Below are 27,665 nucleotides of genomic sequence, written 5' to 3'. Positions count from 1 at the left end.
AATGAGTATAGATAACAGCAACTTTGTGCCTTCTCATTACACATTATTCCCACAGAAAGATGAGTTAAAGCATTAAATATTAAAGTCATTATTTATGGTAGGCCTAAATAATGATCCTCAGTTCAGACTTTTCTAGAAACTTTTAATTAAAGCAAACCTTTCTTCACAAATGCGTCTTTTACAAATGAACACAAACAAAGAAATATCAATCGATGCTTTCACACGATAAATAAAATATATTTATTTTTGCATAGTTCACATATTTTCCATTTGAAAGTCTCCAATATATGACTCGGATGGTGTGTATTTGGCATCGGTATCAAACTACCATTGAAAAAACATTCCAACATGGGATCTAGAATAGTGTTAACTATTGGCATTAAATGTAAATCATGAGCGCATTGTTTACTAACTTTACACATACTTGGCAGTGCAACTATAAAACCTTTCATGGGGTTAAGTATTTATACTGCCATCACATTATGCTGTATACCATTGTCTTTGCTATTCAGTGTCATAACATGATCAGAGGGTTTCAGTCTTGGTGCCTCAGGTGATTGTTATTTACCTGAGGGGGAAACTCATATTCTTACATTCCTAAATGGGGCCGACCCTCATTATGGGGGCTTTAAGCTGCCTTAGTATTACTGGAGGTCCATCAGATGTCCAACAGTATCTCTTCAGATGGTATTAACCAATGAACAAGCAGTAAGGCCCGGGGACATTTAGTAAAACATGGCGTTGTTTTAGATTCTGTTTGCTACACCCCAGCTTTTTGATGCTTTCTATTCCTAAATCAGATTTGTGTTATGTTAGCCCTGATTAGAATATAACCAGTCACACAAAAGCAGTCCAATCAGTGGCCGACACATTAGTCCCTGAAAACAGGAACAAGCTGTGGTCGTAGTGTTGCTGATTGGCTGATAAAATGAACCAATCAGGCTTTTCTTTACTTGAGTTACAAAAATATTAACAGCTTTTCTGGTGACTTGCAGTTCCTATTATCAATATTTTTTTATTAAAAAAAATGATTTAAATGATGGACCGGTATAGGGATTATAGAAAATACTAATAAAAAATCGGTTTTATTTTAATAGCACAAAAAGTCAAACAGGCACGTGCTGTCCTCTGAAATACAGTGTGGACTTCCTATAGATGATGATTCACCAGCTCTCTGTGGCATGGACCTGGAATTAAGGGCTGGTGGGAGAGGCATGCCCTGTGTGACAGAAACACGCTTCATGCTGCTGGTGACTGTAAACAATGATCGTTATTATTGTGGCTGATGACCCGAAGGTTCCTCACACTTTCCTCCTGGGTTGATTGACTATATTTTTATATTAATAAATGTATTTCATTAAATAGGAAGAGGAACTGCCATATTAGGGTATCTATGTTTGGTATCTGAGCCTCAGCATAGGGTGAATGGGAGGACGTGGTGATGAACGTAAAAAGAAACTTGGTGATCGGACCGTTTAAACATCGGTCGAACGAGTGACGGATTCAACCGCTAAAAACAACAAACACAATCCAAGTACATAAACTAACATGGAATAGGGCTATCATTATGTATACTCAAACGGACCGTTGCTCGAAAGAAGAAAAGAGAAGGGAGCCCCGCGAGACCAGAGAGGTCGCTTCGATGCGACCAGTGAGGTCGCTTCGATACGACGCAACTACAGAGATCCGAACCGACAGACGGCCGCTGGAAACAACGCGGAACATCAGCTCGCTTCCTGTTCCTGCCCTTTGTCCTCACTTGCCCAACCCACCCCCAGCCTCCTCATCCTCGTGCCCCATGGGAGTCGGGCCCCCTGGGGTGGCCCCCCGGCCACTAACAGGCACACTTGCCGCCCTCCGGGGGGGGGGGCTGGTCCAGGGGGGCGGGCCCGGTGCCGTTGGCGCGCACCGTGCCCTCAGGGATCCAGGAGCGGTCCACGCAGCGCTCCATCCGCCGCATGATGAGGTCCAGCAGCACGTCCACGGCCCCGCCCACGTTCTGCCCATTGGCCGCGCTCGTCTCGAAGTACGGGATCCTGGGGGCAGAGTCAGGGGTCATGGGTCAGAGAGGAGAGAGAGGGGGTCGCTCCACTATAGTTAAGAAGGTTCTACTTTAATCTTCCAAGCGAAGAGATAGGTTCAGGACAGCAGCAGAACTTCAAAAGATTAAATTAAAATAGGACTAAAAAAGATATATTAATATGAATGACTCTTGCAATGTCTATAATTTCCACTCGTTCATAGCCTAAAATGTTCCGGAGTCAATGCTGATGATTTCAATAATGTGATCAATTCAATTAAATCCCATAACTGATATATTCTAGAAATAAAACATGCCTGCCAGCCTGTACCTCTCTCTCTGTTTACAAGAAACGTATTAACAACACTCCCAAGCCCCTCCCACTCCTTATAAGCCCCTCCCACCCCATAAGCCCCTCCCACTCAGGCCACCCAGCAGCCGAGCTAGTCCACGTCACACAGCTTCAGAACTGTTACTGAGTTCTTAAATCCTTAAACTCTGCCAGCGTAGTAACTAGGAGGGGCGTCATCTCACACTCTAGGACTTTAATTAAACTAATTGCTTTAACAAACAAAGCAACTCATCTGCATAAAGACGTAAACAACAACAGTGTGTCTCCGCCCCAACTGGGCCACATCAGGTCCAAATGAGGATGGTGTCCTCAGAGTCCCTCCTCTGTCGACCCCAGTGTCCCGAACACGTACAGCCACCTGCTCCCTGAAGGCGTGTCCCACCGACAGCTTGTCAGACCAGGATATTGAATAAAGGTGGACCAATATTTGTCTTCCTGGGGCCGTCGTATACTCCCTCACTCCCCTGAAGAGGGCCGGGCAAACAGAGATCACGTCCTCCTAGACAAACGCTGGGGGCCCCGGTTCTACAGGGCCCGGGTTCTAGAGGGCCCAGGTTCTACAGGGCCCAGGTTCTACAGGGCCCGGGTTCTACAGGGCCCGGGTTCTACAGGACCCGGGTTTTATAGGGGCCGGGGTTCTACAGCAGGAGGTTCTGCAGGGCCCTGGTTCTACAGGGGTCAGGGTGCTACAGGGCCCCAGGTTCTGAATGAGGTTCTGCCGCCATGCGAGAGCCACGTACCCGTACTTGTCGGCCAGGTCGCGGGCCTCCTCCTCCTTCACAGCCCGCTGCTCGGTCAGATCGCATTTGTTCCCACATAGAACGATGTCTGGGTTCTCACAGTAGGCGTGAACCTGCAGCTGACCTGCAGACACAGCAGAACCAGAGAACAGGAGAACCACAAACACCGTTAGGAACCACAGAACAACAAAAACATCTGAAACCAGAGAACATGAGAACAACAAAGTCTGAGCAGATCTTCAGTAAACACCAACCAGACAGCGATTGTTGTGGTTCAATTTGTTTTGTCAAGTAAACAAACATTTATTCTAGATAGATTCCCTGCAGCCTGAGCTTTAATTAACCTGAGTTTAAATGATGTCATTTTGAATGAAACCCCTCCACCCTCAAAGTAACATCCACAAAGTAAGAACTTTCCCTAAAGCGGTCTGAGGAGAAACCTGGAGGAACATCTTTAGAGGTTGTTAATATACTGATAGATAATATAATACAAAGGTGATGGTGGCAGTGGAGGAGGCTCAGTTTGAATCAGATGAACGACTCACTCATCCAGTTCCGGACGTTGAGGAAGCTCTGCTCATTGGTCAGGTCGAAGAGCAGCAGGAAGCCCATGGCGTCCCTGAAGAAGGCCGTGGTCAGACTCCGAAACCTGAGGAGAAACAGACAGGACGTTAGACTCCTCTGGTCATGGACTGAACCATCACACAGAGATGGGGGTGACAGACGGTAAGACCAGCGAGGGACGCCTTGAGTGGGAGATTCCGGGATACCGATAAATTCACAATGTGTTGTCCTTCTTTAGCTGTCAGGGAAACTAATAGATCTTCGTTATTGGAAAAAAACTGAGCTGTTGTAAAGTCTTTCAGCCATTCATCGCATCTTTTACAAAGCTTTTCATAAACACATGTCATAAACACATTTATGAAACAGCCTTGAATATATCCTTCTCTCAAGTAACCCTTCTGACGGATCACAGATCACAAGTCACTTTGGATAAGCGCGACTGCTAAATACCCTAAATAAATAAATGAAAAGTAATTATATTGAAGAAGAACCACAGGTCTGTGTATGCAATGTCACTGGCTTACCGACGATATAAAGCAAGGGAGAGAGAGAGAGAGAGAGAGAGAGAGAGAGAGAGAGAGAGAGAGAGAGAGAGAGAGAGAGAGAGAGAGAGAGAGAGAGAGAGAGAGAGAGAGAGAGAGAGAGAGAGAGAGAGAGAGAGAGAGAGAGTGAAGGGAGGGAGGGAGAGAGGGAGGATAGAGAGGGAAGAGGGAGAGGGAGGAGAGAGAGGGAAGTGAGAGAGGGAGGGGAGGGCGGGAAGTGAGAGAGGCAGGTGAGGGAGGGACGTGTCTCTGTACCTCTCCTGCCCGGCTGTGTCCCACAGCTGGATGTGGATCTTCTGCCCCTTGCCGGTGGCTCCATCGGGTCCGTTGGCCTGGTACAGCTTCAGAAGACGGGGGGGGGGGGGGAACAAGCACACAATATTAATATTCAAGAGTCATACTGCAAGTTCCTCATACGGCATGATCGGTGCAGAAATAACAACGTCCGCCCGGTTATGTTTAGGTTTGTGGGTTTTTTTCAACAAGAGATTATATCGGTGGTGATCAGGCAGTTCTCTTTAAAATAACACTTAATGACAATGAGCAACATTACATGTCAATGTAAACGTCAAATAAAAGAAACAATCAATGATACAGACTGACAAGTTCTGTTATATCATTGGCTACAGAATAATGATTCATAAAAATAAATACAGACTTCTACCAGCTTGAAAATCACAAACCAAACAGTGATGGAAAATAAAGTCTTCACTCTGATCACATAAAAACACTTTCTTTTAGGAATTAACCATAAATGACTATGATTGCAGATATTTCAAAGGATCGCAATGCATTGTACATAGTAAAGGATTAGGGCCGTGCAGTGTACCATGATCTGTACTGTATCGTTACATTCCTGCACTAAGAGACCGCCCAGCAGGTTATCATATATGATGTTGGCCATGGTAGCGTTCATGTTCTTATGTGATTAGAGGCTGTGTCAACAGCATTAGCTGAGTGTTGTGGTGTTTGCCAAGTATTATAATGTTTATTCTGAAGGAGTGTACTACGGTTCTGTCTTAGTCATCCTCTGTGTGTTACTCAGAACCCTTTGCAGTGAAGTACTTATCAGTCAGGCTTTTGTTAGAAGAGCCTTGTTTCATGGTGGGCAAATGTAAGAGTTTAAGCTTTCAATGTACACTGAAAAAAAAGAGTTAGAAACACTTCCACCATGGGGCCTGACTTTAACGTTTGGGAGATTTCTGCTCACCACCCTCTTTTCTCTGAAGTCAATCCCGACCGTGGTGATGAACTTGGAGTTGAAGTTCCCGTCCGTGTACTGGTACAGGAAGCTGGTCTTCCCAACTCCTGAGTCTCCCAGTGCTAGGAACTTGATGAGGTAGTCGTAATCACCATCAGACATCGTGAGTCTTTCTCCAGAGCAGAAGGAAAACACGCAGACAAAACAAGACAGGTTTCCCTCAGAACAAGCAGATTCTTGCCAGAAGAGGTTCTCAGACCTGAGTCTACGCTGAACGATTACCACATTATCATTTCATTTTTAAAGTGTTCGCTATGCACTCAGCTTCAGGACAAAAGGAAGAGCAGCACGGCAGTAAAGCTGTTTAACCAACAAGGCGAGGTCTTCTGACGGAGGTGCCATTGCAACATATCCTGGATCTTAATCTCAGGGCAGATACGCAACAGCAGCCGGTTCCATAAGGTTATTCCAATCCATAACCTTAATTCAATAAAATCTAAACTGCCACGTTTGACTCTGAATGGCCCTCCTGCAGTGAGTCTAGCGTACATCACATGACCACAGGGATTTAGACACTTCACATTCTTTAGCCATAATGAGCCTTTCAACTCGGTTAGTAAGGAGCTTAGTCTCTGGAGCAGTACCTATGGGAACGCACTGGGAGGAATGGGTTGGCACGCTTTAATAGATAATGTCAATGGAGAGCCATTCATCGTCCTTTAGTATTATAATGCAGCCTAGCGAGAAAGAAATGCAGAAGGATCGATATGAATCTACAAAAGTTAAAAACAAGAAGCTATTAACCACAGACGACTCATCAGAGTCACTGGAACTGGGACAGTTAAAAAAAAGCGAGCATTTAGAGGAAACCGATGCACACGTCCATCCTATTGCCAACGTGAATACCAATTATTCATCATTTAAAAAGCCATTCTAGAGCTGCCAGCCTAATACACAGTTACATAATCATTCACATAGTGTCATGTTGTCTCTCAATAGTTATCTGGCCACGTTTTACAGCCCTTCCTGAAAATAGTTTTTTTTCCAACAGTCTAAATTACATCACAGCCTTTTCAAAAGTCACTTCTTGTATTTGAACGGACACAACTATTTACTACTATAATAATAATAATAATACATTTTATTTATAATGCACTTTATATTCAAGAATCTCAAAGTGCTCAGAGAAAAAAAATAACAAAAAACTATTAAAAGGGCATTAAAAGGACTATGGCAACTATTGCAACAACTGAACCGTTTGAGAATACAAATGCAGTCTACATTCTAATCGATGAAACAGTTATCAGCTCCAGCACCAGCACCAGGATCATCATCATCATCATCATCATCATGTTACAGGCTGAGGCAGCGGTACACTTGTACACCTGTCCTGGTAGCAGCTGCTTTGCTCCAACACCCCTCGCACCTATAGTGTCCGCTAAAACATAACGGATCCGTGGACCCAGTCCCACAGGGCCTACCCTGGCAGGGCCCTTCCCACAGGGAAGACGGATACGAGGAGAGGCCCCGTAAGTCGACTACTACACGTACCGAGGCCCCTGACACCCCGTTACGCACACACAGGACCCTGACACCCCGTTGCGCACACACAGGACCCTGACGACCCCCTTATGCACACAGGACCCTGGGGCGTGTTACGCCCGCGGCCCACACATTCTTCTTCGCTTCGGAGAAACAAGTTATGGTTTTGCCATGAAGCCTCGCTGACGCACTCATTGCTCAATTGATTGTTCGACATAACAGGCGTTTTAAAAGAGGAGACATCCATATCTAATCGACCTCAGCTGGCCCTCATGTGGTCGAGCGGTCAGGTGACCTTTCTCACACAAAAACAAAACTTTAGAAGCCGCCCCCCCCCCCCCCCCCCCCCCCCCCCCCCCTCACCGGAGGAAACATCCAAGACTGCACCGAGCCTCTGAAAAGTCTCCCGAACCAGGTGTTAACCCCTTATGGTTCTCAGGGGTTAGCGCCTGTCCGCGGAGATCGTAGATGGTATTAGTAACATCAATGAGCTGCAGATGTTCATTCAGGGGTTTGATGTGAACCCAGAGAGCTGTGAGAAGACATGTCCATCTGGGACCGGAGGAGACGACGAAACTATTTACATGTTGGCCCCGAGCAAAGAACGAAATCAGAGAATTGTTTGACTTAGTCTCTCAAGTCCTTCAGGATCGGTATGTGAGGTACTTCAGCAGACTTCTACTGCTTCTTGGCTGTCTGGATAAGAACTAACTGATGCTGTTTTCCCGATTAACATTTCCTGAAATTAAAACTTACCAGCCGCAGTGTTGGCACACAAGGTTCCGGGGATCGAAGGCACTTTATGGTTAAGCTTTTCCTAAAGTTAAACTTTGTCAAAAGTTTTCTCAGTCGCCGCTTTGATCCATTTGTTGCACTGCCTGACAACGAGGTTATAATAGATATTCCACTTTGGGTGCGTGTGTGGTGTCTGAGCAGATCAACCAAGCGTTGGTCTGCTGAGCGGCTCCTCCCCCAGACTCCATCCTCCGCCTCATGAGGAAACATCTACCAGCAACATGGTGGTGTGTGCGTCACTCCAGGTCGCCAACACAGGGCTAGATCAGAAGGTTCTCAGTCCATGCGTCGAGTTCACACTAGTGTTACACGGTTCGGTGTTATTGCCATGTGGGCAAAGAACACCCTTTTCGAATCCACTCGGAACCAAAAGTAAACGATCGTTTCTTTCTGGCTCGAGCCAGCCGCCAAACCCTTTGAACGCTGAACTGTAACCGTAACGGTGGCCTCATGCCAGTAACGGTACCCGCCGTGACGAAAGGGTTCATGGATGTCTTTACAGTTTTTTTCAATTGCTTGAACACATTTTGCAAAATTCGGCTCGTTGTGTCAAAACTCAACAAACAAGCAAATAAGACACAACACTGGGCAATAAACCATTCACATCTATGTCAAATTTATACTCGGCTATCGAATTCTAACAATTCTTTGTAAAAATGGCACTCTGATGACAAAATTATACACACTTGCATCATATGAATACACTTTCAGATCAGCAGCAACACACTGGTCTACTTTATATAAAACACTGCAGTCTTTCATGTTCACTGTTTTTATTCAGTTCCACAGAGGGCACGTTTTCACCACAACCAATAGATCAAATACTAAATACTGTACATTGCAGTACTGTACATTACAGTGCAGTAAATACAGTTTGAGCAAAAATAAACCCTACTGTACTGGTAACACAGAAAAACATGGCAATTGTGCGTGGGTGGGCTTATGGATCCTGCCGTCTGTTGGGGTCTGGCTGTAGGATCTCATCAACATCACAAGCAATGTTTTCTCCCGCTATGCATCGGGTGAAATATTGCCTTGTGTGCCGAATCCATCCATGGATTGACCTTAAGTCGATGTCTCTGCAGGCCTGTTCCAATGCCTGCAGAAGAGGCATGCGATCATGTGGTAGGCGGTCATATACGCGCCAAAAAATCTTCCATGGGATTTAGAAATCGTGGGGCAAGTATAGGACTTCAAATTGAAGATGGTTGGTGAACCAGTTGTGGACCAGAGCAGCCCGATGGAAACTAACATTATCCCAGACAACAACAAACCTGGGCTGCTCTGGTCTGTCCTGTACAGCTGCATCGTGAAGTGCATCCAGAAATTTATGTTCGATATTGAAGGGACCTAGTTTTGCTTGATGGTGCAGTAGCCCTTGAAGGCTTATGGCAGCACACAATGTGATAGGCTATTTCCCCCGCGCTGCCCCGGGACTGGCACAATTGCCCTTTGGCCAATTATGTTACGACCCCGTCGTCTTGTTTTGCTGAGGTTGAATCCAGCCTCATCAATGTAAATAAATTCATGAGGCTGTGCAGCTCCAACCATCTCCAAGACGCTCTGTAACAAATCAAAATGCATGTAATACATATTTCGGATGGCATTACTCAAAACACTAAATTACAGTACTACACATACAGAACCCCCACCCCATCAAACAGGTACCTGGTACTGCTCTGAATGTATCTATTTGGTACTGATACAATGGCACATATTCAGCTGTAACTGGATGACACCAATACTGTAATGTAAATGTAAAGGACTGTAACACTTACCTGTACATATTCACGTCGAAGTCCTTTGACCCTGACACTGTTCCTCTCAAATGGGACCCTGTACAATTGCTTCATGGTAATTTGGTGCTTTACCAAGATGCGTCTGATAGTGGAAATGCTTACTCGCTCTATGTTATTGAATACTTCTCTATCTGCAAGTATTTTTTGCTTTAGCTGGTTGAGACGGATTGCATTGTTTGTTCTGACCAGGTCCACAATGGCAAGTTCCTGCGGTTGGGTGAACAGGCGTTGGCATCCGCCCCCAGAAGGTCTTCTAGTCATTCTATAGAAAAAAGCGACCACAAAATGTGACTGTATTGGTTTGCTTCTTTTTTTACAGTACTGTATATACTGTACTTTACTGTATACACCATCAAAAGCACTGAAACACCTCAATGTAGGTAATCACAGTATGTCACAAAACTACCACTTTCGTTCAAAAAGGAGCATTAGCCACCCTGCAATTCAGTACATGTGATATGGTACAGTACTGCAAATACTCTAGATACAGTCTAAGTAGAGTAGAAAGTAGAGAGTTGAGGACATACCTGTTTTCCAGTCGGAATGTCCTTATTATGGATGAAACTGTGAAACGGCTTAGATTAGGGTGGACTCTCTGCCCAGCTTCCTTCATAGTCAGACCATGTTTTATGGTCCACCAAAGTTGCTCTTATGTCATCGGAAAAAATGTTCCGTGCACGGCCTCTTCCACCAAGTCCTCCTCTATGTCTCTGTCGTCCTCCTCTACCTCTACCTCTGCCTCTTGCTCTTCCTGCATCCATGCTTGCAAAGTTCTCAAAATGGTTTACTGTAACTGAGGCCTTTTTGTAGCTGGCTGATTGGTGTTCAGATTTGGAAGAAAGTGTTTTCAGGTGTGTATGTAAGTATTTTCAATTAACCAATGTGGTTAGGATTTTGAATAGATGTGTTTTCCCAATGGTACAATGAGATGTCATTTTTGAATTAAGTGTCTTATGTATGAAATAGTGTGTAGTGTGCAGGAGCATGTGTGTTGCAGTAAGGAACAAGTGTGTTGCACAATTACAACTAAAGTGCACAGCAGCGCTTTTGTTTAAGGAATGGATACATGTGTTTAAGGTATAGCAAAAACAAAAACTTCAAGTTGTGTTACTTTGGTCTAAGCATGTGTCTATACTGTTCAAGCAATTGAAAAAAACTGTAAATGGCCTACTTATGAATGCTTACCAAAGTTTTCATAAAAGTGATTGGATGCAATTCTTCTTGTGGACTCATGTTGACCCTGTGGGGCCATAGTGGTGTACTGGTCCTACTCAGGAGGTAGAGTGGGTTGGCTAGTAACCTGAAGGTTGCTAGTTCGATGCCCGGCTCGTCCTAGCTGAGTGTCGAGGTGTCCTTGAGCAAGGCACCTAACCCTAAAACTGCTCCCGACGAGCTGGCTGTTACCTTGCATGGCTGACTCCGCCGTCGGTGTGTGAACGGGTGAATGTGAGGCAGTATTGTAAAGCGCTTCGGCCGGCCAATTGTTAGAAAAGCGCTATATAGAATGCAGTCCATTTACTGGTCCTAGTGGTGTACTGGCACCAGTGGTGTACTGGTCCTAGTGGTGTACTGACACTAGTGGTGTACTGACACTAGTGGTGTACTGACACTAGTGGTCCTAGTGGTGTACTGGTACTGGTTCTAGGGCTGTACTAGTCGTGCACTGGAAAGGGTCGGAAAATATTCAGAGCAACGATATTCAGAGGGCTGGTCATGTGGTACAAACTGATCCAATGAGCTTGAACCAAAAGTCTGGGTCTGATTAGAACGAGAATATTCCACACTAACGTCCAAAGTCAGATAACACAACATATTTTATTTTGTACAAAAGGACAATTCCCATCATTCCACGGCGTCTTTACTCTGAGGTTCAGGGGGGGGCAGAACCGGGGCCTGCTCCGCGGCGGGCGCCCCCCTGACCCCCGCTGGTGCCTGGTCCTGGGCGGGGTTCTGGCGCCGGTAGTAGGGGCCGTAGATGTAGACCCCCCCGGCGGTCCCCAGGCACATGGCTACGGCCATCTGGGGGAAGGTGATGCTCCGGCGGAACATGGTCTCCTCTGGTCTGGGAACCGGCTGACGCTCCGGAGCATGAGGAGAACCTGGAGAGAGGGAAGAGTCACCTCTGCTGCCCGCTTTTACTTTGAAACTGGACGATTCGCCCAAAATGATAATAATTGTCATGCAGTATGTGTGGGAGAGTGTGTATATACCGGTATATATATATATAAACAAAACACATGCGCGCACACGCACACACACACACACACTAGTACTTACTATCAGCAAGAGCAAACTAAAATGTCATATGCATTGTGTTAATAAATAGAAAGAATATAAAAAGGATAAGCTCTTCTGCTGTTGAATAATAAGGCATTAGAACAGAACTATTAATCTGAAATAAATAAAAACGAACAGGAAATACAAGAAGCCTCTTGGAGCTTAACTTGACAAAGATACTCCCCCAGTTGGGACCTGAAATATACATTATATATGTCGAATTGTAGGTTATCGTCTAAATTAAAATGTTTTCTGAACTTACCGGAGTTATTAGAAGGCACAGAGGATGAGAGACAGCCAAATCTAATACTTATAGGAAAGCTAACGCTACTGTTTGGTCAAGGACCACAGGACGAAACATGTTCCACAACCGGGTACTACAGGAAGGTTAGACGCGATTCTCGCGAGAACTGCTCAATATCTCGCGAACGTGACTGCGTGTCATCTAAATGTTAATAATATAAAAATGTATACACATTTGTTGTGTGTCTTATATTTATTAGGAAGATATCAATATGTGCCCCCTTCATTAACTGTATATGTCCATACATTCAAAACTATAATCGTAAAATTAGGAGGCCTTTATGCAATTTTGAATAACATGTACAAAATATATATTTGTATCAACCAACAGAACTATACTATATTGAGGAAAAAATGAAATTAACACATTGCAGTGATAGATATTTTCTTTAATTTATACAAACTGTAGTTAGTTTTGTAACTTTTATTGTGAAGTAAAGTAAAACTTGTACCGGAAATGTAGAGTATAAGGAAGTTGACGAAGTTGCCTCCGTCTGGTTTGTGATTCACAAGCTGGTGGAAGTCTGGATTCATTTATTAATCATTATTACTATATTCTGTAGTCAATGCTCTAACAGAACATGTCAGTCTATATCCATGATGGTTAATTTTGTTTGACGTTGAATGTTGCTGATCGTCGTCAAGTGTTAGAAATCAACTATTTGGTTGGAATATCGGACAATATTATCGATCACTAATCGAAGACAGATTGTTTCAATGACAAGGGGATTGACGCCACGATGGAGACCATCCGTGCCCGTTTCGGCTTCAGGGATAAAGACGAAACTGTCAAACTGAGGAAACGGAAATCCCAGCTACACAACAATGTGGTTAACGAGGGTGGGCATCTGGATGATTAGTCATAATTAATAAGTCTTCTATCAGCACCTTCTGTTCAGAGGACCATGATTCCTTCCTCCACTCCACAGGCTGGTTGACTTTCGGCATCACCGCCTTCTCGGTGGTGTTCCGGCTGGTCAACTGCTCCCTGGTCCAGACCAGCTTCGTGCCTGATGAGTACTGGCAATCCTTAGAAGTCTCCCACTACATGGCCTTTGGATATCCTTTTGAACATGATATAGTCGTCCCGGTGACTGAAGCCCCTGTGTTTGTTATCATGATGCCGCTGACCTGTGATAGAATGCTGTATTCACCTTGACCTTCTCACTTACGGCTATCTGACCTGGGAGTGGCAGACCGGTCTCAGAGGGTTCATCTACCCGCTGTTCTTTGCCTCCATTTACAAAACTCTGCACTTCATCGGCTTGGACTCTGTGACTGTGCTGGTAAGTACAAACCATATTTCATTGCTCTTTTTAGCGTTCAGTTTCCTGTGTTGTTCTGTGATGCTAAAGTTGTTCTGCTCTAACCGGAGTGGTCGGCGCATAGATATGGTTTCCCAGAGTCATGCAGGCCCTGCTTGCGTCTGCGGCCGATGTGAAGATGTACTTCTTCACCCGATCGATGGAGAATCCTCATGTGGCAAAATGGACGGTAAATAATGACAAGACTACAGAATATGATTTACTTAATGTGCTGTTATCAATGTTAACCAAGATAAGATACTTTACATACCCGGTAACATCACATTAATATGATTTTATGAATGGATTTCTCTGCACATACTGTTGTTGTTGTTGTTGTTGTTATTGGCCGAGCTAGATTTATTTTGCCCAGTTTCCTGGTGTCAGTACAAGGAGTGCAGGGTGAATCCTTTCTGATATCCCAACAAACTGTCTCCACTGCTAGTACTTCTGCCAGCTGTGCTCCTGGTTCACCTGGTACTGCTGCACCCGGACCCTGAGTAACACCATGGAGACCACCCTGACCAGCCTGGCCCTCACCTACTACCCCCTCCCGGGCTCCAAAGCACACCACAGGTCAGAGCCCAGAACACCGCACAGGTCAGAGCCCCTCCAGGCCGGGTCTGTATCTTGTCATCCTCTATCGATCGATCGGAATGAATCATTTTCTTTTTTTTAATACGTCTCAGTAAGAAGTATCTGACGCTGGTCGCCATGGCGATCGTGATCCGTCCCACGGCGCTGATCGTCTGGCTCCCGCTGCTCGTCTCCCACTTCCACCGGGAGGAGGGCCGGCTGTGGCTCATCACCCACCGCTGCCTCCCCATAGGGTGAAGGGTCCTCCGTCACCCCCCATACTCAGCACCGATTTGACCTTAAACGTGCTCACTAACCGCCTCTCTGACCCGCAGGGCTCTTACCCTCGTGAGCTCAACTGTAATCGACTGCCTGTTCTACGGCAAGGTACAGAACCCCCCCCCTGTCTGCTGATTATAAGGTCCTCTCTGAGGCGGTGTGTGTCTAATGCTGGTTCTCCGCAGTGGACCCTGGTGCAGTACAACTTCCTGCGGTTCAACGTGCTGCACGGTCTGGCCGCGTTCTACGGCTCGCACCCCTGGCACTGGTACCTCAGCCAGGGCTTCGCCGCGGTCGTCGGGCCCCACCTGCCCTTCTTCCTCTACGGCTGCTCGCTGGCCTCCAGACGCTACAGGGTCCTGCTGGTCACCATCGTCTGGACCCTCACGGTGTACAGGTGAGCTCGGGTTGGGGGTCAAAGGTCATTGAGGTGAACTGCAGGACGGACCAGAGTGCTCACAGTCTGTGATCTGTGAACAGCTTTCTCCCACACAAAGAGTTCCGGTTCATCTACCCCGTGCTGCCCTTCTGCATGCTCTTCTGTGGTGAGTCCTTTGTCCCGGTATTCACCATGTCATTGTTCATGGTGTCACAACACCCCCGTTGACGAGGTCTGCTCCCCTGGGCCTGCAGGGATGTCGCTGGCCCACCTGAAGGCCCGGAGGCGGGCGGCGGCGGGGGTGCTGCTGGTGGCCAACCTGCTCCCAGCGCTCTATACCGGCCTGGTTCACCAGCGGGGGGCACTGGACGTCATGACCCGTCTGCAGGAGCTCTGTGAGCCCCCCGGCCCCGCGGGCTCCCCCAGCCCCGAGGTCCTGTTCCTCATGCCCTGTCACTCAACCCCCTACTACAGGTACTGTCACTCCTCACCCTGTCACTCAACACCCTACTACAGGTAGTGTCACTCCTCACCCTGTCACTCCTCATCCTGCCACTCAACCTCCTACTACAGGTAGTCTGTCACTCCTCACCCTGTCACACAACACCCTGTTACTCCTCACCCTTTCACTCCTCACCCATCTTCAGGTAGTCTGTCACTCCTCACCCTGTCACTCCTCACCCTTCTACAGGTAGTCTCTGTGACTCCAGACTCTACAGGTTGTTTCTCTGGGGGTTCTGTGATAGGACTGGTTGCTCTCTGTGTTATCTATTCCACAAAGTAGAGTCCATCATTCAGTTCGTCTGTGTGTGCTCCTTATGTTTTTTCTGTGTGATTACACCTCCACCAGGGATTATATATGATCGGTCTTACTTGAAATACTAGAAAACATGAGTAAAAAAAGATGACAAATAGTTTGACATCTAATCCTTTCCTCCTGCAGCCACGTCCACTGCCCCCTCAGGATGAGGTTCCTGGAGTGTCCCCCTGACCTCGGGGGGGCGGGCTACTCTGAGGAGGCCAGGGTGTTCTATCAGGACCCCCTCCACTGGCTCTCAGGGGCCTTCCCAGACCGGGCCGCCCTGCCCACCCACCTGGTGCTGTTTGACGTTCTGGAAAAGGTACAATGTTCGAGGAGGGTTCTGGTCTATTAAACACAATAAGTCGGCTTCACTGTTTTTCCGTTATTAAAACGCTCTGTCGTTGATCTAGGACATTTCCGGATTTCTGGAAAGCAATAAATTCACAAGGACTGCCGAGATATTCCACTCTCACTTCCCTGAAGGGCGAGTCGGAGGAAACATCTTGGTCTACGAAAGACGAGCCGCGGCCCTGGAGGAAAACACACCACCTGATATTTAAAATAGCTTTTATTTGTTTGTTATTAAATGTGAGACAAAACCAAGTTCGTCTGAGTTTAGTTTTTCTTTATTGTTTTTGTTTATCATCCAACACGCCAAACTTGAAGGTCAAATAAAACATCCAGAACAAGATGAGAAGTGGAATGTAGAGTTGGAACATTTAAAAGCGCTCTAACCATGGCAAAGAACTTCACAACAACGTGAAGTACAGCAACAAGTCCAATTCAACTTGAACAATAAAACATCACGTCTAATGAGAATCCAAACCTTGCTGCTCAACAGCTTCTTGAAAGTTGATCATTTACAATAACTAATCTGTTGTTGTGGTTTGAAGTTCTAATTTATAAAGTAGATCAAAGGAACCAGATCACTTGGGGAACACTGCCTGTCGGAATGGCTTTTAAGTACATTCCCAACTATTTGAAAACTAAACACAAAAAGCTCAAATTCAGTAGCATTATACAGGAAACATTGTGCAAAACATTTAAGACTCTTAGTCCAAAGCAAATCAGGAAATAATTCTAAAGTAAGTGGAAAGACACTATTTGCATATGTTAATATTTTGGATCAAACGGCAATGGGCCCAATTCAATTTTGACGTCAGCCATGTGTGTGTCTGAGTTCCCTCCTGATCGGCTAGATCTCCTCTCTCTCTGGGGTCGCGACCTCGCTCTCTGCTGCTGCTGCTGCTGCTGCTTGACCTGCAGGCTTTCTTTGGTCTGCTTACTGGGACCCTCCGTAGGTCTGTTGGGGAAGTTCAGAGGCGAGAAAAGCCTATCATTTACAATCATGTCACAGGTACACCTTGAAACGCTGTCACTGTTTAACTGGTCTGCGGGAGTTACCTTGGCCCATAGCTCTTAGTGTTTGACTCTCCATAGAAGTGCCTGTCGACGTACTCATCGAGGTCTGCAAACACCCCGTCATCAAGGCCGTAGTACTCGTGCATGTTCTCCAGGTAATCCTCCACGCGACCGACAAAGTCTTTGAACAGCATCTGGTCGTGGATGAACACGCCGTTGAGGAAGAATTTGTTGATGAACCTGTCCAACTCCCTCCAGTGGTGGAAGTCCTCCACCTCCTGATGGAGGTAGCTCTGCAGGAGCTGGTGGAACTCGTCCGCTCTCACGGGCTCCGTTCCTTCTCCGAAGAGACTCGGGGAGCCCTTGAAGCCATGGCCCCGCCTGGGGGCCTCTCGCTGGCTCTGCGTGTCTCCGTCCTCATGGACTTTGTCTCCTGACTTACGGGTGTTCTGGCTGCGCTTGTAGCCCTCGGTGGACTCAGAGGAGTGGCTGTGCTGAGGCCTGTGGGGCCCCTGCTGCCACGGCCCCTTAGCGTCCCAGGGCCCCTTAAAGTTCCAGGGGCCCTTAAAGTTCCAGGGGCCCTTAGCGTTGTTGAATCTCTTGGACTCGGCGGTGGCCTTGTTGATTAACGTCGACGCGGAATCTTTAAAATGGCGGAAGGTTGATTTGACGGAATCAGAGAACTTTCTCAGGTTCTCCTTCACTGCCTCCTTGGCCTTCTTGAGCTGCTCCTTGTGGTGATGGACAAACTCCTTGGAGGAGTTCTTCACTGCCTCGAAGGTCTTCTTCAACTTCCCGGCCATGCCCTCTTTGGACTTCTGGGCTCTGGGCGGAGTGTCTCCTTTGGCCTTCTCCTCCTTGCTCTCCACGTACAGCCGCTCCCACAGGTCCGAGCGCTGCTGCTCAAAGCCCAGCCTCTTCTCCAGCTCCGTCAGCCGCGTCTGGGTCTCCGCCTGGCTCTGCTCCGCCCCGGCGCTGCTGCCGGCCAGCTGCTCCAGCTCCTCCCTGAGGCCCTCCGTGAACCTCCTCTCCCGGTCCAGCTCCTTCCTCAGCGAGCGCGTCTCCGCCATGGCTGCGTCCCTCTGGCTGAGCACGCCGCGCCCCAGCGCCCGCCTCTCCTCCAGCTGCTCCGTCAGCCTCTGGTTCTCCGACACCAGGGGGTCCGCGCCGCGGGCCCCGAGCCGGGCCACCTCGGAGCGCAGAGCCCGCAGCTCCTCCTGCAGGCCCCACAGAGAGCGTTGCTCCTGCTCCAGGGAGCTCTGCAGCTGCTGCTTCTCCGAGGCCAGCCGCTGCCCCTGGGCCTCCATCAGGGCCCTCTCCTCCACCCCCTGCTGCAGCCGCACCTCCAGCTCATAGCTCTGGGCCTGGAGGACACCATACAAAGGGAAGCACTGGTTATCATAATGAATCAACTCGTCTAGTTAATCACCTGTACTCCACAATCACAGCTCTGCACTTCAAAGTGGTCACACCTGCTTGTTTCATTATATTTCATCATATTTGCTCAGGTTGAATCATGTTTAAAATACTACATAACTAATAATGAATATTCCCAGTGGTTCTACTTGGGAGGCTGTAGAGAAGGACAGGTCACCTGTAGCAGGGTCTGTCGTATATTGAGCTCCTCGTTCTCTTTCGATATATTTATAATCATCTCCACGAAGCTTCTGTGATTGAGCTCTTCTTTGGGAAACCAAGCCAGGTCCTATAGGGTGAAACAAAACGTCCACAGGATGAACTGACAAGAACTAGCAGGATCATTTCTCTCAATACCTTTCAGAAATCCACCTTTAAGTAACACGTTAATTTAATTATTTATTTATTGGTTTATTTCAGGGACATTGTACAATGATCAACAGTAAAACTGTAAGTGAGCCAGAGTTAGCCTAAGAGGCTAGTTTACATCCGTTGTCCCCGGATATATTATGGCTTTACTAATACACTAAAGTACACGTTTAGTGTTTTGTTTATTGTAAGCATCTCTCATACCTCGTCTTTAAAAAAGGTTCTCAAACACTCTTCCAGCACTGCGTCAGGATCCCCACACACAAACTCCTTCCTACAGTGTGGCTGCTGAGATTGGCCTGAAATACAAAGTACAATGACTACAAAATACGATGAACATGAGAACCTTGAACAAACAGACCAACACTGACCAATCAAATATCAATCTCAGTTACAATCTGTCTGCATTTCTGCATGTTGTCAAAGCCCTGAAGCGAATGGTAGATTCCAGTTCTGCCATTGATGCTAAACCTCCCGTGATTTCCATAACATTTCCTGCATGCCAAGCAGTTCTTACAGTTCCAATGTAATCCGACTCTGGTGACCCTTCCTGGAGGTATTTACCGTAGTAGTGGCCCACGCTAATGCTGACGGCGACCAGCAGCACCAGCAGGACACACGTGTTGAGGCTGCAGCCGGCCTCCCCCGGCCCTGGGACCCGGGCCCCGCGAGCCTCATGGGCCTGGGGAACCTCCTCCCCCTCCTCCTCCTGCTCCTCCTCCCCCTTCTGCTCCTCCGCCTGCTCCTGCTCCTGCTCCTCCTCACTCTGGCCAGACCCCGGCGCCCCTCCCTCCGGGGGGTCTGCCAGCAGGGGGCCGGTGTTCCTCCGGGGGCGCCTCCTCCGCAGGGCGGTGGCGGCTCCGCCCACGGACTCGTCCTCACTGCTGCTGCTGGACGGGGGCGGCGGGGGCGGCTCGGCCGGCAGCACTGAGGATCAAAACATTCATGTATTAGTGTCGGACCAAGCAGCCCTATGTTATATCAGTCAACACATTCATGTATTAGTGTCAGACCAAGCAGCCCTATGATATATCAGTCCAACACATTCATGTATTAGTGTCGGACCGCCGAAAGTTTCAACACGGGAAGAGCTTAGCGGTAGGGCAAAATCTGTGCACGTTCACGTCGGCAGCAACCGCTTCCTGGTCCAACCGCCCTTCCCTTATTGAGATGATTGGAGGCGCGAGTTGCCGCGCGGCAGTGTGCAAGCAGCTTTAGTCTCGGACCAAGCAGCCCTACGTTATATCACAGTCCAACACGTTCATTATATTTATGTATTAGTCTCAGACCAAGCAGATTGCAGCGTAGAGTAAGTGTTGATAAACAACTACCGATTGATCAAATTCATAATTAAGTCATGGTTGAGTTACTTCAAACAATTGTCAGGGAAAATGCAGAAAGCCAACCACTGCCAAAGATAACGTCAAATAGTTACGGCTACAGTTACCGTGTCGTCAATCACTCTTTGGCACAACGTAGGTTGGTGATACACACAGTCGATAAACAGGAAGAGACAACATGCTACCAAACAAGCATTACAGGTTTACGTCCTGTAACCGCATTCTGATCTTCCTGGGGGTTAAGCTCCGGTTAGTTCTCTCTGGGTTGCTCAAGATGCACACACTTCACTAGCATCACTCTGGGACCACCTGGCAGGGAGCTGCTCCCGGTGAGCCGCAGCCTCAGCCGGAGGCCTAACCGCCACAGAGTCTGAGGAAGCCTCCAGGAACCCCCTGCTACAAAGAACGGCATCATGGGACAAGGGGGACTCAGAAACTCTACCGTTTCTTGGTTTTCTGTTCATAGCTCGTCTCGGAAGTCTTGTATCTGCTTTGTAAATACTACATTGTGCTGATTAAAATTATCACGTGAGCCAAAGAAGTTCTAGTGTGAAAGGTGGAAGTGCGTCCTACCGGTCTCTACGGCCGTGAAGGTGTACTGACTGCTGGACGAGGTTCCCATGTAGGACTCCTCGTTGGCTGCTGGTTCACCCCGCTCCTCGTCCTCCTCGTCCTCCAGCTCCTTCATGTCTCCTAAGGTCATGATGTCTGAGGAGGAGAGGTCGCTGGAGGAGCAGAGCGCCACGTGCTCCTGGGATGCGGCGCCCCCTAGGGCCTGCAGGGGAACAACAGGTTGGCACGATGAAACATGAGATTTCTGCATGGGGAACTCCAAACTTCAAATATGAATTCAAACTTTACTACAAGCCTATGTTCCTCACTCAGTTTTCATGTGAAAAGTAGTAGAGTAGAGGGCCGGTGGTGGACATAAGGGTTTACACAGTTGTAAGCAATGTATTCTGACCTCAGATGCTGACATTGTTTCCTCAAAGGTTTTTTCCAGCACAGTTTCATCTAGTGGATCGCTTTTCCCTTCAAAGCAACCAGCTAGGAAGAATAAATGCACATGGATCAAGAGGTTATAAACAATAATAATAAATGTGTGTTTGTTAGACGCACATTACATAACCGGTTTGAAACAATGTAAACCAAGGAGTTTAGTCAAATCTTTGGTTTATATTGTTTCCAACCGGTTATGTAATGCAGCACTTGATTGACTGCTATAGCATTGATCTAAATATAAAGTCACATCCTGGTTTTCCTTACCGGAAGGAACCAGCAAGTCTGGCTCCCGAACGGGAGGAAAGCTGGCCGGACCATTCCCGAATTCCAGTGCCTGATCAAGGCCCAGGCTCTCTATGTCTGAACCCTGCAAAACACACAAAAACACGATCATATCGAACCTCAACACAGACATGTACATCATGACAAAGACATATATAATAAGAATTGCAAAATTACTGCTTGTTATAATATATGCACAACTTTTATTTTACTGCATTTGAACAGAGCAACTTCAAATAAGCTCAGAGCTCCATACAACTGGTGGACAACTAGAAAGGAACGAGAGATAATCACCTCATTGCTGATCAGAGTCCATCCACAGGAGGATTCTGTATCACTCGAGGTTTCGGACATTTTGACCAGTAGTGCAGCCCTCCTGAGGTGAGAGAGACCGTAGCGCAGCCCTCCTGGAGTGAGAGAGAGAGAGACAGTTTGTGCACCCCTCCTGGGGTGAGAGAGACAGTACGTGCAGCCCTCCTGGGGTGAGACGTGCAGCTCTCCTGCGGTGACGTCAGAGTTTATTGCATCTAAACCACAACAATAACATGGATTAAAAATACAACACAATATCGACCTCTAGCGGGGCGGGCTAAAAGCCCACTAAACTGATGACATGTTTTAAAACAATCACAATATGACAGGCTGGGACTGAACAACTGTTGACCTTAATTCATCTACTTTAATTTCTCCGTAACAAGATAATGACTACATGTCTGAAGTTACCTGGTAACGTAATACATGATGTAAGTGGCTAACAACCGCCAAGCATTAGCTATATTGAATGCAATAACTGTGTCCATTCTTTAGTTAAAGTTACATAGGACAGCTAAATCAACAAACGAAGATAAATGTGTTTATTTACCGGGAGAATCACTGAGGCAACTCGTTGCGAGAACAAATATCTGTTGTGCTCTGGGCCTCGGTCGCCCGCATCCAGTAACGACAGCCCAGTTCAGTGGAATGATGGGAAATATAGTTCACAGGAGGAAACACGCCGCCGAGTTTCTCCACATTTAAACTACATAACCCGTCGTGCCTGTATGAAGAACTTGGGCCAACAGACGATAGGGAGAGAACCACGTGGTGACGTGAACAACAACAACAACAACAAGGGCGGATTAACATGGGAGAAGGTCTCGTCGATAATAGACTCTTCTACACGAACACATCTAATATTAAATATTGTTTCAAACGACAACTGAATATTGACTTTATATCCTGTCGTGGGTAAATAATTGTAACTAAAATATAAAATGATATATACATTAGGCTATATAAACCTTTTTTATATAATTAGCCTACTAGTCATTTGTATACATTCTCCTGGGACCTAAAGTACCCTCCTTCGCTCTCTTATTGAAAGGTGTTAAGATAGTTGCATTTGCATTTTCATTGTAGCCACGAACGAAGTCAATCGACTGACTTCTTTGTTGTGTTTATTGCTTTAACTGTCTTCCAGCCTTGCAGACATGTCCACTTCAACTTGTAATAACATGTCTCTCAAGCCATGGCTGACTGAACCCTTGCAAATCCTAAACTCATGATGGTCACCCCCCTCACCTTTGTTGTTCTGTAATTTAGTTGTTAAATGTATTTTGCCTCAATTCTCAACCCAAGCCTTATGAATCTTTGAATGTTTTTTTTTTTTATTCTTCTGCTCTTCTTCCAAGACCCACACTTCAGGGTAGTTTACTTCCAACAGAGAAATCAGTTTTGTCACTTTTTTCAAGCATTTCTCTGTTCACTTTAATAAATCCAACCTTAAGCTTCCCTACGGTGTGGTCTTTGTTTGTTTACAACCAAGGAAATGCATTAAACGTCAACGAGGTCAGAGACTGTTCACACTAAATCTACAATTTGAGCGAATTTCACTTAAAATCAATGGTGTTACAGGTAGCATGTAGCTACCAGATTGGAGGAGTGAGGTGGGCGGGACCTAGAGGAGGGGCGGGACCAGGTGGGCTCCTCCCATCTCCACCTGCAAGTCGTTTACTAATCAGGGCTCCACCTAGTGGGGATGAGTTCACCTGCTGCAGCAACAGTTCAGTTCACTGTTGGTTTCCCCACCAGGCTTTAAGTTCCCTAGGGAACATAGGCCATCTATATGAAACCCCTCCATCCTCTTCGGTCTTGTGCCTTCTGATCCAGTTGTTGCCATGTCAGCCCTTTCGTCTTCATCTCATGCTCTGTGGTTCTTCTCCAGGTGGCTCTAGGTCTTCCCCTCTTTCTCTTTCCTTGTGGGTTCCATGTTAGGGCCTGCTTTGTAATTGATTGTTTTTTCTTCTGAGTGTGTGGCCTATCCATTTCCATTTTCTCCTCCTGATTTGGGTCTCTATTGTTTCTTGTTTGGTGAGTTCCCAAAGGTTGGCATTTGAGATGGTGTTGGGCCAGTAGATTCCCAGGAGGCGTCGTAGACAGCGGTTGCTGAATGTTTGTTGAGTATGTTGGTGGTTGTCTTCCAGGTTTTGGATCCGTAAAGTAGAGTGGATTTGACATTTGAGTTGAAGATTTTTAGTTTGGTCTTTTGTTTTCCAGATTTCATTTAAGATGTTAAATGTTGTCCTTGCTTTCCCAATTCTGTCTTTGGCATCCTCTTCCGATCCTCCTATATTAATTACACTCCCAAAATATGTGAAACTGGTTACATCCGCTAGCTGGTTTTGATCCATAGTTATTGGTGAGTTGTTCTTGTTGTTGATTCGCCTTACTTTGGTTTTTGATCAGTTGATTTTGAGCCCGAGCGAAGCAGCAGTTATCTCTAGTTTGTATGATTTCTCCTGCATCTGTTGGTGGGTGTGTGCAAGTAGTGCCAAATCATCAGCAAAATCCAGATCCTCTAGCTGTTCGGTCAGGCTCCACTGTATGCCGGTTCGGCGGTTGTTGGTTACCTGTTTCATAGTCCAGTCTATGCAGAGGAGGAAGAGGAAGGGTGAAAGCAAGCATCCCTGCAGCACCCCAGTCAGAACCTCAAAGGCCTCTGATACGCATCCTTCATGGAGAACTGGACATTACATCCCAAGTGTTCTTGATGATGCTGATGAACTTTGTTGGGATGCCACTAGGGAACAGAACATGGTTGGAATGTTCTTGTTAACGTTATGAGACTAATGATGAATCTGTCCTCCAGGTGAACGGAAGAAGACAAACTTTTTGAAATACAACTGATTTCTAGATCATGACCTGCTTTGAGTGAGCACTTATTTAATAGGCCTACTTGATGCCTTGGCATTACTCTCTAACATCCTATTAATATGAAAGTACAATTGGAGATTTTGAAATAGTGACTTATTGAAATTTATGAAAGAATAACTTTTTACAAGATGATTCTAATTTTCATTCGATTATATACACTAATTAAAACACATGAATATCCTATTTCTGTTAAGACTCTTTCGTGAGATGCAGCTTAACCAAACTGCACCTTTTTATGTAATAAAGTAAACTTTTAGTTTCATGTTTTTATGAAGTTTCTACAGGTTCAAATACTTTGAGTTGTATGATTGAAGCCCACGTACTAGGTTGATTTAAGCTTACAAATTATTCAAAATATCAAAGCTTAATAAAGAATAGCCTGTATAGACTGTATAGCGCGGAAAGGGCTATTGCCGCTACTTTTGGTGGAGCAGCTTATCGCTTCCCCCCACTGTAAAAGCCGCTAAGTATAGCTTCCTTTGTTTCCTTTGAGTAGAAGCAGCTCGGCTGTGTTCTAAGTTACCACATTTGTTTGGTAACACTTTTGTTAAAAAAAAAAAAAAAGTTTCCATTCAGTCACTTACCGTTGAAGGCAGCGCTCTCGCGTCCTCTCCCGGTGACACTGCTGTATATTTGAGCTCAGTCACTTTCTAGTGACGGCAGCGCTCTCGCGTCCTCTCCTGGTAACACTGCTGTGTAATTCTTTTCAGTCACTTACTGGTGAAGACTGCGCTCTCGCGTCCTCTCCCGGTAACACTGTCTTGTGTTTATTGAGTTGGAAGCTTACTGGTGAAGGCAGTGCTCTCGCTCCCTCTTCCAGTGTTCTGCTGATGGCTCATGTGTGTGGCCCTCCTTGAGCCTGACGATGGCCATGATCGCTGCCCCTCTTGCCTCGGCTTCGAGCATTTGAGGGAGGGCCTTACCGAGAGGGCCTGTATGAACTGCGGCTCCATGCCCTTGGCACTCAGGGTGACTAGACTTGCAGCGGTGGAACGTCCGACAGCCGTCGACCTTCCCTCAATGATGCCACTTCCTTCGGCTCACCCCGGCCGTTCTTGGTGTCGGGGTAGAGCAGTGCCCCCTCTCCCCAGGAAAAGGGCTAGGAACGAGCTAGCATCCAAGGTGGATCGCTTGTCGTCCGACATGGTGAGGATACAGGAGCTCCTCCTGACCCTGCAACCTGGGGCGGGTGGGGCGGTGGCTGGAATCCAGCCTGACCCTTCCTTGGGGGATGCGCCTAGCACGGACGATGTCCGTGCTAACCTCTTTAGTGAAGGTGTCACTGAGGAGGAAACCTCAAACACTTTTGGAAAGGCCTCCCGCTCCTCTGCTCAGAGCTCTGGGCACAGCATAGAGGGTAAACCCATGGGGGCCGTCATCCGTACGGCCCTGGCTCGCCTGGGGCTCGATGCTCCTCAGGCAGACTTGGCTCAGCCTAGCGCCTTTTTCAGGTGCAGCCCTGCCACAGCCCCTTTCTCTGTCCCTCCTTCGGAGGAGTACTTAAAGGAGCTACATGTTTGCTGGAAGGATGCCAAGGCTCTCCCCCGTCCTTCTGCCAGTGGTCGGGCCTTGGCTGCCATGCGGGATCCAGCGCAGTATGGGCTGGGTCGCATGCCACCCGTTGAGCCCGCCATTGCCTCCCTCATTTTGACTCCCGATCAGGCTTTGCGGCCGGATGCCAGGTGTCCTCGGCCCCAGTGCAGGGTCACAGACGACCTGCGACGCAGCAGCGTGTATGGGTCTGATAGGCAACTCCCTCTCCCACCTAATGCTGGCGCTCTCGACTTCACTGCAACAAGCTGTAGTTGAGTCTTTTACGCAGGACCCGAGTGATGCGTCCCTACAGGCCTTTGCCCTCTTGTCAAGGGAATTGGGCTGTGTTATGTCCACCCTGGTCCAGACTCGCCGCCAGGTTTGGTTGGCTCAGTCGCCCCTGAAGGAGGCATGCAGGAAGGCCCTCAGAGCCGTGCCAGTGGTTCCGGGGGAGCTGTTTGGATCAGCTGCCCTGGAGACGCTGGAGCGAGCTGGCCAAGCTAGGCAAACCAACCTGCAGCTGTCGGGTCTTCACAGGAGTGTGTCCGCTCCCAGCCACGCTCTTATCCAGCGAGAGACGAGGGCCTACGTAGATCTCGGCGGCCGGCCTAGCAGCCCGCTGATAACTTTCGCGCCCGCCCATCGCCCGGGCAGCCTTCGGCCGCGAAGCCTCGCCGGTACCCCTCCAGAGCCGACAGAGGCCGGGGGGCCAGGCGCTAGGACCACGGGGCCGGTCGTCGGCTGTTTTTCCCAGCAGCAGCTCAGTTACTGGGCTGCCTGTACTATAGACCCCTGGTTGGTTTCCACCTTAACCCGAGGGTACAAATTACAGATCCGACGCCGGCCCCAGGCCTTTGGCCGGGTCAAGATGACAGTCGCCGTCATCCGACAAAGGCCGCAGCTCTGGCCAAGGAGCTATCCGCCCTCGATCGCCTCCTGGGGTGCGATCGAGCCAGTGGACCCTCAGTTACAACCCGGGGGGTTCTACTCGGCGTACTTTCTGGTATCCGAAAAGGACGGCGGATTCCGGCCAATTCTAGATCTAAGGGGCCTGAACACGTTTTTAACGGTTTTACCATTCCACATGCTCACCTCTGCAGACACCCTGAGGGTAGTTGCCAGGGGGGAGTGGCTCACGACTATAGACCTAAACGACGCCTATTTTCTTGTGCCGGTTGCGTCACACGACAGGCCGTTCCTGAGGTTTGCCTATCGGGGCCGGCATTTCCAGTTCAGGGTACTTCCCTTCTGGATTTCCCTCTCCCCGAGGGTTTTCACCAGGGTGGTGAAAACCCACTACTTTCCTGAACTTTACTTCTGACGGGGGAGTGGTCTGAGTGATCAGAGATGCATGCTGGGGTTTTGCCTGTCTGAAGTCTAAAGTTCTGTGCGCCCCCCCCCCTTATGAACCAAGTGTTTGAGAGGCCTTCGTGACGTCAGTTACGTGAGCTGGAATGTCCTTCAAGATGGTGAAAGGGACTCCCCCTAAGGTCAAACGCCCAGGCCAAGATGTGAGGGCTCCTCCTCTCAGCAACTAGAACACAACTTCAGTCCTTTACCTGAGAACTATGGAGCACATCGTCCTCCATCGTCCCTGGCTGACGAAGACCAGGAATCTGGAGGAAGATCAGGACTCTGCCTGCCAACAATAAGTACTGGTGAGTCTGCATGAACTGTACTGTTAACGATCAGAC

General features: G+C 47.6%; 3 protein-coding genes across 10 annotated transcripts; 1 reads left to right on the top strand and 2 right to left on the bottom strand.

Annotated features, from left to right (window-relative positions):
- Positions 1 to 216: 216 nt before the first annotated feature.
- rab27a (RAB27A, member RAS oncogene family) lies at positions 217 to 8,184 on the bottom strand. Of its 2 annotated transcripts, none has more exons than XM_060071480.1 (6): positions 7,718 to 8,184; positions 5,429 to 5,592; positions 4,474 to 4,559; positions 3,658 to 3,761; positions 3,113 to 3,236; positions 217 to 2,036 (listed from the first exon to the last, which is right to left on the bottom strand). In XM_060071480.1, the coding sequence occupies exons 2-6, from the start codon at positions 5,579 to 5,581 to the stop codon at positions 1,835 to 1,837; spliced, it is 669 nt and encodes a 222-aa protein (XP_059927463.1). In that variant the 5' UTR covers positions 5,582 to 5,592; positions 7,718 to 8,184; the 3' UTR covers positions 217 to 1,834. The 2 variants fall into 2 exon arrangements, with proteins under 2 accessions (XP_059927463.1, XP_059927462.1); XM_060071479.1 differs by having other exon boundaries at positions 5,429 to 5,595; positions 7,719 to 8,184.
- A 4,392-nt stretch (positions 8,185 to 12,576) lies between these two features.
- pigb (phosphatidylinositol glycan anchor biosynthesis, class B) lies at positions 12,577 to 16,078 on the top strand. Of its 4 annotated transcripts, none has more exons than XM_060071472.1 (12): positions 12,578 to 12,975; positions 13,065 to 13,194; positions 13,304 to 13,421; positions 13,525 to 13,629; positions 13,885 to 14,039; positions 14,129 to 14,269; positions 14,351 to 14,402; positions 14,480 to 14,691; positions 14,775 to 14,839; positions 14,928 to 15,147; positions 15,617 to 15,794; positions 15,886 to 16,078. In XM_060071472.1, the coding sequence occupies exons 1-12, from the start codon at positions 12,876 to 12,878 to the stop codon at positions 16,033 to 16,035; spliced, it is 1,626 nt and encodes a 541-aa protein (XP_059927455.1). In that variant the 5' UTR covers positions 12,578 to 12,875; the 3' UTR covers positions 16,036 to 16,078. The 4 variants fall into 4 exon arrangements, with proteins under 4 accessions (XP_059927458.1, XP_059927457.1, XP_059927455.1 ...); XM_060071473.1 differs by having other exon boundaries at positions 12,579 to 12,975; positions 13,885 to 14,015; XM_060071475.1 differs by lacking the exons at positions 15,617 to 15,794; positions 15,886 to 16,078 and adding an exon at positions 15,247 to 15,610 and having other exon boundaries at positions 12,577 to 12,975.
- Positions 16,079 to 16,083: 5 nt separating this feature from the next.
- On the bottom strand, positions 16,084 to 22,266 carry ccpg1 (cell cycle progression 1). Of its 4 annotated transcripts, none has more exons than XM_060071466.1 (11): positions 22,109 to 22,266; positions 21,541 to 21,746; positions 21,229 to 21,331; positions 20,927 to 21,009; positions 20,536 to 20,737; positions 20,272 to 20,358; positions 19,187 to 19,549; positions 18,827 to 18,921; positions 18,432 to 18,542; positions 16,880 to 18,201; positions 16,084 to 16,778 (listed from the first exon to the last, which is right to left on the bottom strand). In XM_060071466.1, the coding sequence occupies exons 2-11, from the start codon at positions 21,598 to 21,600 to the stop codon at positions 16,589 to 16,591; spliced, it is 2,616 nt and encodes an 871-aa protein (XP_059927449.1). In that variant the 5' UTR covers positions 21,601 to 21,746; positions 22,109 to 22,266; the 3' UTR covers positions 16,084 to 16,588. The 4 variants fall into 4 exon arrangements, with proteins under 4 accessions (XP_059927449.1, XP_059927447.1, XP_059927451.1 ...); XM_060071464.1 differs by having other exon boundaries at positions 21,541 to 21,773; positions 22,109 to 22,265; XM_060071468.1 differs by lacking the exon at positions 20,272 to 20,358.
- Positions 22,267 to 27,665: the final 5,399 nt, after the last annotated feature.

Source organism: Gadus macrocephalus, chromosome 14, assembly GCF_031168955.1.
Source record: "Gadus macrocephalus chromosome 14, ASM3116895v1".
Classification (NCBI taxonomy): Eukaryota; Metazoa; Chordata; class Actinopteri; order Gadiformes; family Gadidae; genus Gadus; species Gadus macrocephalus.
The sequence above is the reverse complement of the archived record's forward strand: the minus strand, read 5'-3'. Positions and strand labels throughout refer to the sequence as shown.

Coding starts and splice junctions, on each gene's coding strand:
- rab27a (XM_060071480.1), bottom strand. CDS start 5,581: ATGTCTGATGGTGATTACGACTACCTCATCAAGTTCCTAGCACTGGGA. Junction 4,560..5,428: donor ACTTCAGAGAAAAGAGGGTG/GTGAGCAGAAAT, acceptor CGTCTTCTGAAG/CTGTACCAGGCCAACGGACC. Junction 2,037..3,112: donor GACCTGGCCGACAAGTACGG/GTACGTGGCTCT, acceptor CTCTGCCCCCAG/GATCCCGTACTTCGAGACGA.
- pigb (XM_060071472.1), top strand. CDS start 12,876: ATGGAGACCATCCGTGCCCGTTTCGGCTTCAGGGATAAAGACGAAACT. Junction 12,976..13,064: donor CAACAATGTGGTTAACGAGG/GTGGGCATCTGG, acceptor TCCACTCCACAG/GCTGGTTGACTTTCGGCATC. Junction 14,403..14,479: donor ACTGCCTGTTCTACGGCAAG/GTACAGAACCCC, acceptor GGTTCTCCGCAG/TGGACCCTGGTGCAGTACAA.
- ccpg1 (XM_060071466.1), bottom strand. CDS start 21,600: ATGTCCGAAACCTCGAGTGATACAGAATCCTCCTGTGGATGGACTCTG. Junction 20,738..20,926: donor AAACAATGTCAGCATCTGAG/GTCAGAATACAT, acceptor GTTCCCCTGCAG/GCCCTAGGGGGCGCCGCATC. Junction 16,779..16,879: donor ACTAAGAGCTATGGGCCAAG/GTAACTCCCGCA, acceptor CTTCCCCAACAG/ACCTACGGAGGGTCCCAGTA.